At 44.9% G+C, this 16,666-nt stretch overlaps 1 protein-coding gene across 1 annotated transcript in view; it reads left to right on the top strand.

The window, feature by feature from the left end:
• Window positions 1-259: 259 nt before the first annotated feature.
• Window positions 260-16,666, top strand: part of Nup133 (nucleoporin 133) — a 53,182-nt gene continuing 36,775 nt past the window's right edge. Inside the window, 9 exon segments of the mRNA XM_021650127.2 lie at window positions 260-547; window positions 2,250-2,368; window positions 4,245-4,348; window positions 6,876-6,983; window positions 9,080-9,214; window positions 10,261-10,431; window positions 11,658-11,813; window positions 12,383-12,453; window positions 15,141-15,288. Coding sequence (XP_021505802.1) covers window positions 369-547; window positions 2,250-2,368; window positions 4,245-4,348; window positions 6,876-6,983; window positions 9,080-9,214; window positions 10,261-10,431; window positions 11,658-11,813; window positions 12,383-12,453; window positions 15,141-15,288 — 1,191 coding nt within the window. The 5' untranslated portion in view covers window positions 260-368.

The following is a 16,666-nucleotide window of genomic DNA, read 5'->3' on the forward strand; positions in this document are numbered from 1 at the left end:
TGCGGCCTGAGTGCTGGAGCAGTGCACTTCTCCAGCTATACGTCCCGGCGGCCCTGGAGGCCGACAGGCTCCAGACTAGCTTACCAAAGCTACAATAGGAACCAAGCGCGCAGGACTCAAAACGGTTTGCGCCCCGGTACTGGATGTGACGCCAACACATGCGCTTCCGGTTCCGATCCCGCCCTGTGGCTCGGCGCCGGGCTTTGTCGTCATAGCTACGCGCCTTCTCTTTTCTGTTCTTCCCGTTCTGCGCCCTGTGTTTACGTCATCTCCAGGCGCCTTCCCGCCCCTCTGGTGTTCAAGCTCCCGGCGCGCGAGGCTCACGCTTCTCGCCCGCGAGTGGAGCTCTCTCCACGCTCCCTGCAGACATGTTTCCAGCTGTCTCCTCCCCGCGGACCCCGGGGCCAGGGACCCGACGGGGTCCGCTTGTCGGAATCGGGCCGGCGTCCACGCCTAGAGCGAGCAGGAGGGGTCTGTCTCTGGGGTCCGCGCTTAGCTCGCCTGTGCTCTTCTCGCCGGTAGGCCGGCGCAGCTCGGTGAGCTCCAGGTAAGCTGGGGTTCGGCGACCAGCAGGCTCAGCGCCAAAGCGGCCAGATGGAACGGGCAGCGGCGTAAGCAGCCGCAGAGTTGGAAAGTAGTCGTGGCCACTCTTGGCGTATTAATGCCGCTTTTCAAGGGTGGTCCTCATTTTTCACTTTTTCTGTCTAACTTTTTATTGGATTCGTGAATTCACTCAGTCTCCACGCCGCAGAAAAGAGTGAAAGCACCTTTTGAGCAGTTTCAAAGCAATGTCTGTAAGGTAGAAACATACTTTAGATTATTGTAAAGATTAAAGCAAAAGTGATTCCTTTATTATATTGACACAGGCAGGAAAGGAAACAAGTCAGTTTCAGGGAGTCGTTTGCTTAAAGTTGTGGCTCGACGCTGTGACATTTGACACGAGTAACTCATTATGGTCTGGTCCAATCTTTTTTGCCCACTTTGAGACAGGTCATGCTGACTTTTGCTCAATCCTTTGTCTCCACCTTTCAGGTACTAATACTTCCAGCGTGCAGTAGCTTGCCTGGCTACCATAATTCTATTTAACAGCTCCACCTTCATATCAGGATCTCAGCATCCTTATCAAAGTCACAGGATTCAGTATACAGTGTCCGCACAGACCTGACTCATGGTGAGAACCCACAAACCCTGGCAACATGGTTTCTCATTGCCTAACAACTGCCATTACTATGCGCTGATTGACAATTAAAGGCCTTTGGGCACAAAACGTGACTTTGTGACTAGGGTACATAAAACACACTTTCTATAAGAAAGAGAGACTGTTTTACTGAAGCTGCTGATGTGGTGGCCAGTGTACATGTTAGAAGAAGCATTAATCCTCCTCCCTGTAGTTAATACAGAAATTCAGAATCAAGGTACCTTCCTTCCAGAGGAGTTTCTTCTGATCAGCTTCAGAAGTGAATTTCTAGGATGGAAAGATGGCTCTGAGGCTAACAGTATTTGCTGCTCTTCAAGAGGCTCCATTTTCAGCACCATGTCAGATGGTTTACGCCCACCTGTAACTCCAGTTCCAAGGGTTCCAAATACATACATACATACATACACACGTATAGTATACATGTACACATATGTATATATATATAAATATATGTAAATTTTAAGTGACTTTCTCCTGCATAAAAACAGGAAATACCGAATCTGACTGAGACTTAATGGTTAAAGTTTATAAGTCTGCAAGTCTTGTGATAATTCAAAGAATAACTGACGCTTAGAGAGCACGTGCGGTCCTTGTCTTTTTTTTTTTGTTTTTTTTTTGTTTTTTTTTTTTTTTTGAAACAGGGTCCCAGAACTCACTGTGTGGATCAGGCTAGCCTCGAACAATGCAGAGATCTGCCTGCCTCTGCTTCCTGTTCATGCCTGGCTTTGACTTTTATTTTTTTGAAAAGAATTCTTCACAGTACTGATCTTAGAGGTAAAAGTGGGCTGGCTCCTAGTTACTGGGCCTGTGGTCAGAAGCCAGTCGTGTTGAAATAAAGTCTATTCTCCGTAAGTTGTTTTTGCTTGTGGTCAATATCACAGCAGTGGGAAGCAACTAAGACACCAGGTTTCTCAGAGTTGTGTCGAGAAAGACAGTCAGTTATAGTGCATACAAGCTGACGTCTAGAGATCTCTGATGTGTAGATTCGTAAAGGCTAGGATAGCGGGAAATTTCAGGTTACAAGTTATGTTAGATTGTTTCTTTTCTTTAGAGGCACACCTACACGGATCTACCCCCACCATTCCATATCAGAGTCTGTGAACTACGATGTGAGGATGTTTGGATCATCTCTCCCTGTTAAGGTCATGGAAGCTCTGACCCTGGCTGAGGGTAGGTGTCACTTTTTCATTTGTCTCTGTTATCGGTCAATAACCAGGTCAAATGCAACGACATTGGACTTTGTTGGGTAGAAAAGTAGGCAGCCTGGTGATTTTTCACCATCATTGAGACATAGGTTTGTGATGCTGAATGAATTACTATAACATAATCACATCAGTGGTTGGTGATTCTAAGAACTATGAGTGTATATTTCAGTCCCCTTCGTATATCCCCAACTTTTGAGTTGATTAGATATATGAAATTCAGCTATAAAATCATCCAAAATGCAGTACCTTGCATTGCTAGGTTAAATAATGTCCTAAAGTCAAGTTCTGCCTCCAGTTCTGAGTGCTGTGTGGTGTCCCACAAGTCATGTGACAGGCTCATGGGGTTATTATTGTGCCTTTAAAGCCTCTGCTGACATAAAGGTGGTGCAGGAGTCGGCAGGCACCAGTCACAGGCCAAAAAAGACAGCAGGGAGAGGAGAGAGGAATGGGGAAGTGCAGACCAAGGGGCTTTTTATGTCTGCCCAAGTTGCTTTATTAACAGATCAACTCTGGACCTTTGTGTTTTTCTAGAGTGATGCTTGCCAAACTGTGGGTTGTGACTGAAATCACGTCAGTGGTTCATTACAAGCATTGAAGGGAGGCAAAATGCTAGAGTGCATCTCAGCATTCACTAATTTTTTTTCAAACTTAAAATTTAGTATTTGTGTGTGTCACTCAAGTTCAATCACAGTATGTGGAGGTCAAAGGACAACTGAGAAGATCAAGAGACTTCAACAGCAGGCACTTACCCACTGAGCTGCCCATTTGTGTAATTCTTAGCACAAATAACAAGTGTTCTGTCGTAAAAGGAATGTTTTCTGTCCCCATCAACTTAGACATCATGGCTGTCAGTCCCTGGGGCTTTAGGGACAGTGGTTTTCAGGCTGCTGACCTCTGCCATGCATGGTTTTCTCTCCCTGCCCCCAGTCTCTTTGTCACCCTGGAAATTGTAATTTATACTGTGTTTAAGCCTTTCAGCGTAGTTCTGAGTCCTGCCACAAGGCTGTGTTTAAACAGTACACAGCCTTTACTCATGGAATTCAGGAGTGGGTCCCTAGAAATTGGAATCTACAAACAAAAGAATGTGCAGACTTAAAGAACTTTCCTTCATTTCAAAATGACCACATCTGATGCGAGGTCAGATGTGCAAGGCTTGGGAGCTGACCTCTCTGCTAAGCAGGTGCTCCAGTTCAGCAGAAAGCTGTACATAGCTTGGCTGTGTTTCCACATATAGCATGTTCATTTCCAATGCTGTGTGTTTTGCCCTGCTGCCCTGTCTAAAAGCAAAGAACCAAGCTCAAATGACTTAAGATTCTCAAGGCTGTTAACACATTGATGAAGGCTTACCACCAGTGCTTAGACTAACAGTGTGTTAGTTTTTCCCTCAGTAAACAATGCTCTGTTGTTTCCCTGTGATGAAATGATTTCTATATCCTTGTGAGCTCTAGTGGAAAATTGTATTCCTTTGAATGGGTATGATAAATATTATTTTCTTTAAAAATGGCAGTTAATGGGAGGATTATTGTTTGCTTTATCAACTTAATAAGTGATTCTTACAGAAGTTAAGTTAACTTTGTTTTTTAGAGGTAGAGTGGAGTAGAGGTAGGCCAGACTGGCCTCAGACTGAAAGAGATCCACTTGTCTCTGCTTCCTGAGTGCTGGAATTAGTGACACCATGCCTAGCTAAGATTGTCTATAACCAAACCAGGTCCTCTGCAAGAGCAGTAGTGCTTCTCTTAGCTGTTTTGGTGACAAATGTGGAAGGAAGATGTTGCTCTGAGGAGGCAGAACAGCTTTTCGTGCTCTCAGAGTGCGGCTCACGGCATGCCTTGTCCCCCCAGCTGACGATCAGCTCTCCGTCCACATCCACGACGATGGGTGGGCCTGCCTGGTGTGCACAGAGAAGCTCCTGGTTTGGAAGATTGCTGTGTCGCCCGTCACTAAGGTAATGGCAAAATAATTAAAGATAGCAAGCTGGGAAAGGGTTCCAACTCGCTCTTTATTTGTACCTTTATTCTTTAAAGTTCATGAGTCTGTGCAAGCATTGAGAATCAGGATATGAAACACTGAGTGTGCATTCATAATTTGTTCATAGATAATTTAAAATTTAATAATAAATTTAGTAATTTATTTTTATTGGTATCTTTTTCTTTTTCTTTTTTTTCCTTTGGGTTTTGGGGTTTTTGTTTTGTTTTCTTTTGTTTTGTTTTGTTTTTCAAGACAGGTTCCTGAACTCGCTTTGTAGGCCAAGCTGGTCTGGAACTCACAGAGATCTACCTGCCTCTCCCTCCCCAACTGCTGAGATTACAGGTGTGTGCTACCTCACTCTTTTGTTGGTGTCTTTAGTTTCTTCCTTCTCCAAGGACCCAGTACAGCTAAAATAAATGAGTATGACTTGAGCTGTTGCCTTTAAGGGCTCTGGGGCCGTGCCTTCACACGATGTCCTCCTTAATGTGCTCAGCATTAAGCCTTGCAGTTGAGGTTTCTCTGGAGGACCGGCCCAGTCCACCTGCCACGACACCCTGCACGGTGTCATGCGCCACTCTGTGGCTGAGTGCTTTCTACGGTTTAGTGAAAGTCCAACAGGTGTTAGAAGCTTGCATCATGCTAGAGGCAATACTTTCAGCCTTGGAAGCTCATGAGAGAGAGACACACACAGACAGAGTGTGTGTGTGTGTGCGCGTGCACATTCCCACATACTGAGACTGTAGGTTCCCGTCCTGTAAGTTACTCTGCCCATTCACCTCTTTGCCTCTGAAGACCCTGGAATGGGGTAATGGGGTTGTAGACATGGCTCAGTGGTTTAGCATACCTGTTGCTCTTGCAGAAGACCCCAGTTCAGTTCTCAGTAGCCACATGGTGGCTCACGTGTATTCACAACTCCAGTTCCAAAGGAATCCACTGCCCTCTTCTGGCCTCCATAGGCAGCAACACCAGACATACCAGGAGGGTTCAAATATGTGCATGTAGGCCAAATACTCATGCATATAAAATTAATAATTAAAAAAAATTTAAACAAGCAAAACAGTCCAAGTAGTGCTAGGTGCCTTTAGTTCAGACTTGAGAGGCAGAGACAGGTCAGGTGGCTGTGTACGGGTGCAAGGCCAGCTTAGTGTACATAGTGAGTTTCAGGACAGCCAGAGAAAGAGAGGTGTGGAGGGCGGGATGGGAGATCCTGGAACAGCAGCACAGTGTGCTCTCCCTCCCTGCTCTTACTGTGTCTTCCTACTTTAAACTCCAAAGTGATTCGCAGTTGAGGAGAAGAGGAGCCATGCTGTTGGCTAACAGGGACTTTAGATACGAATGGCCTAAGGTGGAAGGGAGGAACTATGAGGTTCTGCGTAGAAGAACTCTCGACCCTTCAGCTCCCATTGCCTTAGCCTCAACCAGCCTTGACCAGATCAAACCAATAGGCTCCTCCTACACAGAGAACTCTCTGTTGTCCTTATCCTTTCCTGTTTGAAGGGCTTCAACCATTTAACAGTTTTTAAACAAAATCTATATTACTTGCACTTAATAAAATTAGATAAGGCTTTGAGAATGTTCAGGGACCCAGTGCTAGAGAGTTTGCCTAAGGAAGTCTAGACTGCCCACATAGCTCAGAACCGAGCATGCTTATTTCTAAGGTGGGTTTGGATGTGCTCAGCGTAGAAGGAAAATGAGACCAGGTGCCAGGTTAAGCTCAGTGTCAGCTCCCAACAGTGAAGGTCCGTCAGTGAAGTCTGACGTCCTCAGCAGCCTCTTTCTGGTAACCCATCCAGCTGTCGTCACTGCCTTGTCAGTCATTATCCCATCATGGTGGGAGCTCCTCCCTCCCTCTTGCTGTCTGCAGACTTGCTGCCCTGCCCCAGCTGCTTAGAAAGGATGTATGGTTACAAGTGACAGTGAGGGAAGTCTGTGGCTGCACCGAGTGAGCAGAGGGAGGAGGTTCAGCTGCACCTCTAAGAAATGGTTTCAAGAGAGGGTGGTGTAATTTCTCTCTGGCCATAATAATTTTACATGTCAAATAAATTCTACCTCAGCTACAGAAGTTTTGCAGGGTGCCTTGACACTTCCCCTAACCCAGTGGTTCTCAGCGTGTGGATGCTGCCCTTTCCCAGGGGTTGCCTATCAGATACTTATGATTCATAATAGTAGCAGAATTAAGTTATGAAGTAGCAGCAAAATAACTTTATGGTTGGGGTCACCACAACATGAGGAACTGTATTAAAGGGTTGCAGCATTAGGAGGTCGAGAGCCATTGCTAACAAGTATAACCTTTGACCTAACATGAGCACTTCATGTAGAAGTCCACTTAGCATTTGTGTGTCCCTGACTTTGTTGTACGTGATAAAAAAGAGCTGTGAGAAGAAAGGATATTGTGGAATAGTATTCCAGCGATGGATTCATGATATCTGCTGAAGAACTAGAGAAGTCAGAATGAATAGACTGGGTTGAATGGGAAGGTTTTCTCCTTGGTTTTTGTCTTTCAGTTGTCTGTCTGCAAAGAGCTCCAGCTGCCCCCTAGTGATCTCCATTGGAGCGCTGACCTGGTGGCTCTCTCTCATGCTGCAGGCTCAGGTGAAGTTCACTCTGTTCAGGTAGGTGACTGACAGTGGTCGAAGGGTGCTGAGATGGTGGCTGAGAGCCTGCACGGCTCATGCAGGGACGTGGGCTCAGGGCTCAGCACCGACTCTGGGTGACTCATGACTGTGTGCAACCCCGATTCTGGGGGATCCAGCGATCTTTTCTGACCTCGGCAGACAGCTGCAAGCAGACAGTGACCATACAGACAAGCAGGCATACACACACGTAATTTTTTTAAATCTTTTTTTAAAAGCTGATTGAGAGCCTGGTGTGGTGGTACACTTTTAAGCCCACCACGTGGAGGCACAGACAGGTGGATCTCTATGCTGCCAAAGCCAGCCTGGTCTACTTCAAATTCCAGGCCGGCTAGAACTACATGGTGAGACCTTGTCTCATACAAACAGTACTTTTTCTAAAATCAGAAAATGAAACAACAGGGTGCAGACTGAGGAAATACTCATAAATCCAACTGAGGACTTATATCCAGAATATTAAAAATAAAAAAAACCACAAAACAAAATTTAAAAGCAGAGAGATGGCCAGAGGCCCGGAGGTTAAAAGCACTTATTGCTCCTGCAGTGGACCTCAGTTTAATTCCCAGCAACCTCGTGGTGGCTCACAACCATCTGGAACTCCAGTTCTAGGGAATCTGATGCCTTCTTCCACAGGCACCAGGCAACTACATGATACATGTATATGTTAATATGCATATATATGTATAACATATACATACATGCAGGCAGGCAAAACACTCATACACATATATAAACCAAAGAAAGAAAAAAGGAAGGAATGAAGAAAAAAAAAACAGGGCGAAAGTCTTCAGTGGACACATACTTTACAGAGTGAGTATGAACAGATAAGCATGTGAAGAGCGGATTAGCATCAGTGACCATTAGAACCATGCACACAAAATACCATGAAGTCCCGCTGCACAGCTGATGATGGCCCTGCTGAGTAAGGCCGGATGTGCAGCAGCTAAAACTCCTGGGTGGGAAGTAAAACAGCGAATTGTATGCTTGGGTCCCAGTTCTCTCCCTCTGTCCCTCCCTCCTTTTTTCCCTCTCTCCCTCCTTTCTTGGTTTCTCTTTTTTCGAGACAGGGTTTTGCTGTGTAGCCTTAGCTGTCTTAGAACTCACTCTATAAGCCAGGCTGGTCTCAAACTCAGAGCTCTGCCTGCCTCTGCCTCTGCCTCCTAAGTTCCGGGATTAAAGGCATGTGTCACTATGCTGAGTCTATAACCAGGCTCTTAATTGACTTTCCTCCATCTCCCTGCTCCCTACTCCCTTCTTAACCCCTCCCTCCCACAGATCATGCGTGTTTTATTACTAGCCTCATCTCTCTTTTCTTTTTTCTTCTCCCTTTTTATTTCCTGGTTTCTGTATACACTCATTACCATATAAATAAAAATCTGTGAGAAGTAAACCCTAAAACTAAGTTTTAGAGAGCAAAAACTAAGTGTCTTTCTGAGCCTGTGTATCTCATTTAATATTTTCCATCTCTACCTTCAATTTTTTCATCATTTTGTTTGAGAAATGAAAACTTAACACAAAAGTCACTTGTGCTACAGCAGTTTTGTTTGCAGCCGGAAGCGAACTTTAACAGACAGCTCAGGCACACAGGTGCTTGCTGTAACTCAGACATACCTCAGGGCAAGCTGAGGTAGAAAAGCAAGGTTGGGATTTAGTCTGCTGCTTTGCCATCTGACATCTTGACACGCCAGCCGTGCAGGGATGGAAACTGATTGTCAGGGTGAAATGGGAGGCCTGAGCATCGGGTCAGGGTAGGTGACAGAGCTGCTGTGTGCCCTGTGGTGGGTGCTCACACCATCTGCACCAGGTAACGTTCACATTCGGGAAAAGAAAGGCAAAGGCGGTTTTACCACCTTTAAAGGGTTTTGATGGGCGTGGTTGTGCACATTGTAATCCCAGTGCTGGAAATGCAGAGGCAGCCAGGGCTGCAGAGTCTATTATTTTATATATCTAAGATAAATAATTAGATATATAAAATAATAGAATTAAAATGAACTCTCGTTTTCATCAATGCCCTAGGTATCTGCTTGAGAGTGAGGCTTTCTTGCATTGTTGCTGATGACTGATTTTGTTTCAAGGCTGTTTCTGTCATGGTTGCTACAAAAGAGGGGTCTATCCGCTACTGGCCCAGCCTGGCCAGGGAAGACATATACTCAGACACCTGTGTGGACCTGGGAGGCGAGAAGATGTGTATGTTCCTGACAGCAGTGCAGGTGTGTGGGGCGAGAGCTGTAGTGGACCAGTAGGGAGAGCTGAAACTGGAAATGTAGGTTCTGAGCAGCTGCAGGGGCCCGGGAGGCATCCAAGAAAGGAAGGAAGAGAAGGGGGTGAGAGCCCTTCGCTGGGCAGTTGGATGTTGGTTCATTCCTTTGAAGCACTATTTACAAGAGTAACTGTTAGGCCAGCCTGGTCTATGAAGTGAGTCCAGGACAGCCAAGGCTACACAGAGAAACCCTGTCTTGAAAAATCAAAAAAGAAAGAAGGAAGAAAGAAAGACTTAGACAAACTGGGCCTGATGGTGCATAACTTTAATCTCAGCACTCAGGAGGCAGAGGCTGACGAATCTGTGGATATCAGGCCAGCCTGAGCTAAATGTGGAGACTGACTCAGATAAACAAGCAAAAAAATAAGAATGAAAGTAACTGTCAGACACTGTGAGACACTTGCTGTTATCCATTCTATAGTTAGGGAGGGAATCCGAGGCTAGCCCTTGATTCCATCCCTAGCATCACTTAACCCAGCTGAAATGGCCAGTGCCTCTGACCCCAGCAATCAGTAAGGTGGGGAGTTCTGGGCACATAATGAGTTCAAGGCCAGCCTGGAATGCATGCAGCTGCCTCAAAAGAAGAAGAAATCTGACATTTGTTGCACATACAAATGGTAAGTCCTTTATTTAAAACTCAGATTTAAAAAGATGAAACTTTTTCTGTTGTCAGTATTTTTTTGTGTGTGTTTGTATATTAATTAGCAAAAGGATTAATGGAATAATATACTATTAAAAAAATCCTTTCAGCTATATTTTAAGATAGGAGTAAGTTTTGGCTGTCAAAAAAATAAAAAATAAAATAGTTTTTCAGTTGAGACAAGGTCGTGCTGTGCAGCTGGCCTTAATGGCAATACCCCTGCCTCATATTCTCAAGTGCTGCAATTTCAGGCTTGCACTATCGCCCAGGCTTTGTGACACTTTTTTTTTTTTTTTTTCTAGTCTTTGTCCTGGGATCATTAACCTTCCATGCTCATCTCTGGTATTTATCCACAGGGAGGAAGTTTCATCCTGTCCTCTGTGGGGAGCCAGCTGATTCGGTTGATTCCTGAAAGCTCAGGAAAGATTCACCAGCACGTCCTGCCCCAGGGCCAAGGCATGTTCTCAGGGATTGGCCGCAGGGTTTCTTCCCTCTTTGGGATTCTGTCCCCTACTAGTGACATCATGGTAAGTTCATAAAGAACTGTTCACGCTAAGTTGAAAGTTTCTGTGACAGTAGTATTGCCTTCTTATGAATGTAAGCTATTGTGGTTTTCTTCTTTTAACTTCATATGTGTGAGTGTTTGCCTGCATGCATTTCTGTGTACTACATGGTTGCCTGGTGCTTGCAGAAGCCAGGACAGAGCATAGATGTCGACCTGAAGTTACAGACAGCTGTGAGCTGCCATGTGGGTGCTAGAAATTGAACTTGGTCCTCTTGAAAAGCGCACATGTTGTTAACCACTGAGCCTACTCTCCAGCCCTAGTGTGAGGATTTTAAGGTTGAATTTGGCTTATGTGTCTTCTCCCACTCCTCCAGTTCTGTGTGGGTGTCACACTTGCGCTACCACCTGGCGCAGGAGGATGGGAGGACGTGGGCCTAGAGGTGCCAGCCTCTCTGCTTTGTTCTCTTTCTCTGCATTGAGCTGGGGAACTTAAGGGTGAGCTGCTGAGATGTCACCTGTCACAGGCTCCTCACCTCAGGTGACCTCATCACTTGTTCCCTTGAATTCCTTTAAACCTAAAAATTAGCATGTTTCAACACAAATTTATCATCTTTTGATGTGTCTGTTTCTGTTAATGGCATTGTCCTTTTGTCAGGTGACTTGGGTTTCAAACCATGGTGACAGTCTCTGCTTCTCTGTCTGTTGAACATCAGTGGTTCTCCAGATGCTTCTGGATACATTTCATCTCATTGCTCTGTTAGGTGCCCTGGTCTGCACTCCTGTTTACAGGCAGGGACCGTCTCACTGTTGCCCTTCCTTGCCCTGTAATGGGAGAAATGGAGACAGTGGGGGTTTTAACCTAAAAATCAGTATACACACAGCCTAAAACTGCCTGTTTACTAAAGAGTCTACTCATACAAACATGACCATGTCTGATGAGCGCCCTTTTCCCTGCCTGACTCCCTGCAAGTTCTGGTCTCAAAAGCCATAAACTTGACTCATTAGATATGGAGACTCAGAACTGCTGTGGTTTCTGAAGTGTTCTTACAGATCATCCAACTCAATAAGACATGGTCTCTGAGGAATCTGCTTTCCAGCTCTGTTCTTCTCAGGCCTTTTCTCTGGAGCGTTGGCCTTGCTTTCAAGTTTATTTCAGTTACTCCTTCCTGCACAGCCTGGGGGGAGAGTTATAGTTAGAAGGCTGTAAAGGAAGCTGGAGTCAGCCATGACCCCCTTCTCTCTGCACAGCTGGCCAGTGTTCTATGGGACAGTGGACGATCCAGTTTCTACACCCTGACGAGTTCAAACATCAGCAAATGGGAACTGGATGATTCTTCAGAAAAACAGGTTCACAGTTGGGACATGCACAGAGCCCTGAAGGAGAGCATTACCGACGCTATTTGGGTGAGGGATAGCATGCCTTCTTTGTGTTTTATTTGCTTTGAGGAAGGGACTCATGTAGCCCAAGTCCTCCTGCCTCAGCTCCCAAGGTGCTGGGACTGTAAGTGAGCTGAGCTTCACCACAGCCAGCCCATCTGCTGCGTTTATTTGAACACATTTTCATATAATAAGGATATAGCCATTAAATAAGTGTAAGTGGGTATTCAGTCCCTCCTTATCATAGAACTCAGTGATTAACCTGTTAATTTGTGGAGTGGCAAGATATTAGACAGTCTTGTGTAGCTCCGGCTGTTCTCAAACTAACTCACTATGTAGCGATCCTCCTGCCTCTGTTGCGGAGTTTCACTGTATGGCCCTGCCTCTCTTGGAACTCACTGTGTAGACCAGGCTGGCCTCGATCTCACAGAGATCTGCCTGTCTGCCTCCTGGGTGTTGTGATTAAAGGTATGCGCCTGGCTTGTGTTTAAATGTTCTTTGCTCACAGGGCAAAGCTTTGCCAGGTGCTGAGTGTACGTGGTGGGAAGAAAGGCACAGTAATTACTGGGAGCTTATGCTTTGCTGTCTCTATTTAGGGATCTGAAAGTAACTACGAAGCTATCAAAGAAGGGGTCCACGTTCAGTATTTGGACTTGAAGCAAAACTGGTAAGCAACTAGCCTGTCCTTAGGAAGCTGGCTAGCAGGTTGACATCTCTGTGGCAGCATGGGTCCTGCTGTCTGCTCTGTTCCCTGTTTGCTGAGCCTCTGCTGCTTCATTCTTTTTTTTTTTTTAATTTATCTATTTATGTATGTATCTTTTTTTAATGTAAGAGTTCTCTATCCGCATGGACACCTACATGCCAGAAGAGGGCATCACATAGCTTTATAGCCCCCATGTGGCTGCTGGGAATTGAACTCCTACCTCTGGAAGAGCAGCCAGTGCTCCTAACTGCTGAGCCACCTCACTGGTCTGCTCTTAGGTAGTGATGTTGGCTCATGTGGGAAATTGGAGCGTTCCTCAGCTGTAAATGGCGTGTTTCTGCCCCGTTAGACGTGCATATTCATGGCTTGTACAGTTGGACCAGCTCTGCCTTTATTCCGTCCTAAGATGATGCCAACATCCCCTCCTGCCTGTTGCCAAGGGAGTCCTGAACAGGGTCTCTGTTCTCCATGGAGACTGGGTTCTCAACACTGGCAGTGACTAAGCCGGTGTAACAAGGCTATGTCCCTTCAGTGCTTGAGTCTGGCCAGTCTCAGCATGGCTCATGCTGGGAGTGAGTTTCCTCCCCGCAGCACTTCTCAAGACAGGCTTGGCACATGAGCATTTGGAAGGCTGACACAGGAGGATTACAGTTCCTGGCCAGCATGAGCTATATAGACCACTTTTGTTTGTTTGTTTGTTTTTTAATTTATTTATTATTTATACAGCATTCTGCCTGCATGTGTGCCTGCAGGCCAAAAGAGGGCACTGTTATAGATGATTGTGAGCCAGCATGTTGTTGCTGGGAATTGAACTCCGTACCTTTGGAAGAACAGCCAGTGCTCTTAGCCTCTGAATCATTCTCCAGCCCCTGAGATACAACTTCTTAAGGACCCTGTGAGATGAGTCTCCACCCTGTAGCATGTGAAACACTTCTTTGTTTTACTTTTCTTTCTTTTTTGTTTGTTTGTTTTTTGTTTTTTGAGACAGGGTTTCTCTGTGTATCCTTGGCTGTCCTGAACTTCTTTTATTGACCAGGCTGGCCTTAAACTCACAGAGATCCACCTGCCTCTGCCTTCCAAGTGCTGGGATTACAGACATGCGCTACTGCATGCAGCTGGTGATGCACTCTTTAGTGATCCTGACATAGGCATGGCCCACTGTGATGTCAGCACGATGCCAGTGTGCTGCAGCTTTGAGACAGGCATCGTGAGCTTCCTGGGTGCTCTGAGCAGCAGCCGGGAGAACTCAGGGAGGGCTGCTACCTGCCCCTCATTAAACTGCTTACGAGGGGCCCCCTGGAGAGGTGCTGGCTGCCCCATAGATTGCAGACCTTGGAATGAAAGTTGCTCATAGTGCTACCTTGGAAGAATTTGCCTTAGAGAACATACACATTTTTTGGGTAACAATATAAATTAAGAGTAACATAAGCTTTAACAAGCAAAAATGAGTTTTCTGCCTAAACAGCAGCTTGGATGATTAAGTCTGAAAACAAAGTGTTTTTGGCATTTTGTTTTTTGTTTTCTCTCTCAACAAAGGTAAATTGTGAAGAATGCTGTCAGTCAGTCCGTCCTCTGTGATGTACCTTTGAAATGCTTCAGTGAGCTCCCTAGGCTCAGGTTCTGCAGAGTGACAGGGGCACCACCTCAGCAGCGCCGAGAGAGCAGAGGTGGCTGCTTCACAGCATCAGAGCCAGGTCTCGGTGCTGCTTGGCCTGAGGCGTGGACTGTGCTAATTCCCAGATTCATGCTTAAGTCAGGTTGTTTGTGCTGTAATTTACATGTTATAATATTGATCCATTTTGGTATGTACTCTGGGGTTTTGTTTGTTTGCTTTCTTGTTTGCTTGTTTGAGACAGGCTTTCTTGTAGCCCAGGGTGGCCTTGAACTCCAGGTTCTAATGCCTCCATACCCCAAGTTACAGATGTGTGCCATCATCCATGCCTTTAATTCTGTGAGTTTTGCCAAGTACCTGTACCATAGCCATCTTAACCACAGTCACGAACAGAACAGAGCTAGGTGTTCTCAAGGTAGAGCAGGATCTACATACATAAGGCATAGTCGGAACCTCAATGGGGGAGGGAAAGGATCACCTTTCCTCTAGAATTTCTTTGTGCCCCTGAAAGTCATTGATTAATTCTTTATTTCAGGATGGTGTGTAAATGGAATCATGCAGTGTAATGTAGCTTTGACTTGGTAGATTTGAAATTCCATTGCTAAATAGTATTCAAGAGGCTATATTGATATAGCTGTAGATGTACCAGGATCTACTGCTCCATGGTTGAAGACACTGGGTTGTTTTCAGGTTGGCTACTGTAATAAACCACTGTAAACATTTGCACAAAGGTAATTGTGACAATGTTTTTGGTTTTGGTTTTGGTTTTTTCCTCCTTTGGGTAAATATCTAGGTGTAGGGCTCTAGCATATATGGTGAGTGTGTTTACTTTTGTAAAAATCTGTCACATTGTTTACAAAGGAGCCTGCAGGGTGTGATGGCATATGCCCTTGGGCCTCTGTGAGTTTCAGGAAAGCCAGGGCTGTACAGTGAAATGCTGTCTAAAAAAACAAAACAAAGCAAAAACAGAAACCACACACACACACACACACACACACACACACAGCCTGCCTTTGTCTCTCCCCATGCTCTTTTCTAGTGATGGGCTCCTGATTTTGGCAGCAGCATGGCACCTGGGAGACAGCCCCTGCCTCGTCTATTACTCCCTGATAACAGTGGAAGACAACGGTAACCAAATGTCAGATGCAGTCACCGTAGAGGTCACTCAGTATAACCCACCTTTCCAGGTAGGTAAAGTTACAAGGAGCCACACACAAAATTCCTTGACAACAACTGGCATCTTAGATTCAGGTTTTGGTGTGTGTGTGTGTGTGTTTGTGTGTGTTCTGTTTTTTTGTTTGAGACAGGGTCACCTGTAGCCTCGCCTGACTACAGAGTCAAGATATTGCTGTCTCTTGTCTTCCAGCTGTTGATATTATAGGTGTATGCCACTGTAGTTTCCCGGGGTTCAATTTTGAGACCTTTATATTGTAGAAATCCAGTGTGCCTAGGGTATGACTGTATTGTGTGTATAACACAAAGTAAATCACCAGAAGACAGTCTTACTAAATTTAAGTATATAAACAGCAATTAAACACATTGTCTAATAACTGATATTTATCAGGAGAAACTATGGCAGCTGTAAAACATGTCATTTAACCTTATGTAGCATCTAATTCTCTTAAATATTTGTTTATTTGAGACTGAGTCTCACTATGTAGCTCTGGGTCACTGTGGGAATTCACAGAGTGCTACCTATTTTTGCCTCCTAAGTGCTGGTATTAAAGGTTTGTGTCAGCAAGCCTAACCCTTGTGTGTTTGTTTATCCGGGTATTTGAATGCAAGTGCAGGTGCTTGTGGAAAAGGCAGAGGCCTTATATGTACTTCTGGAGATGAAGTCACAGTTGATTGAAAACCACCCAATGGTGTGGGGAACTGAACTTGGGTCCTAAGCCAGACAACAAGCATTCATCACAGAGCTATTTCTCCAGTTACTAAATCTTTATTCTTAATATACTTGCTTATCTGAATAAGAAAATTTGTTGTTCTAACAGGAATAAATAAAATTTATTTCTAACAGGAATAAGTCTTACAATATGTTTCAGTTTAGTATAATTGAAAATCATAACTATGTTTTTATTTATTTTTTAAAAGACAGGGTTTCTCTGTGTAGCCCGGTTGTTGTGGAACTCACTTTGAACCAGGCTCGCCTCAAACTTAGAGATTCCAGCCTTCTGAGTGCTGGGATTATAGGTGTGAGCCACCACTGCCCAGCCAGCTGAGTGTCATTTTAAAATTTCCAAAAAGTACCAAAGAATATAAAGGAAACAATTTAAGAACGAAGTGTCCCACAGTCTCACGGTAATGAAATGCTTTAAAAATTATTTTAGGGGACTAGAGAGATGGTTCAGTGATGATGAGGATTTGCTGCTTTTACAGAGGACCCAAGTATGGTACCCAGTACCTGTGTCAGGTAGCTTAGAGCCACCTGTCCTACAGCTCCGAAAGAGTCTCTATAGGCACCTGCATTTGTGTGCACATGTCCACATAGAGGCACACACACATACACTTAAAAATAATTTTTATGAAATTATTATTTTTTTTTAGTACTAGCGATTGATTGTT

The sequence above is a fragment of the Meriones unguiculatus genome, chromosome 10 (genome assembly GCF_030254825.1).
Source record: "Meriones unguiculatus strain TT.TT164.6M chromosome 10, Bangor_MerUng_6.1, whole genome shotgun sequence".
Taxonomy (NCBI): domain Eukaryota; kingdom Metazoa; phylum Chordata; class Mammalia; order Rodentia; family Muridae; genus Meriones; species Meriones unguiculatus.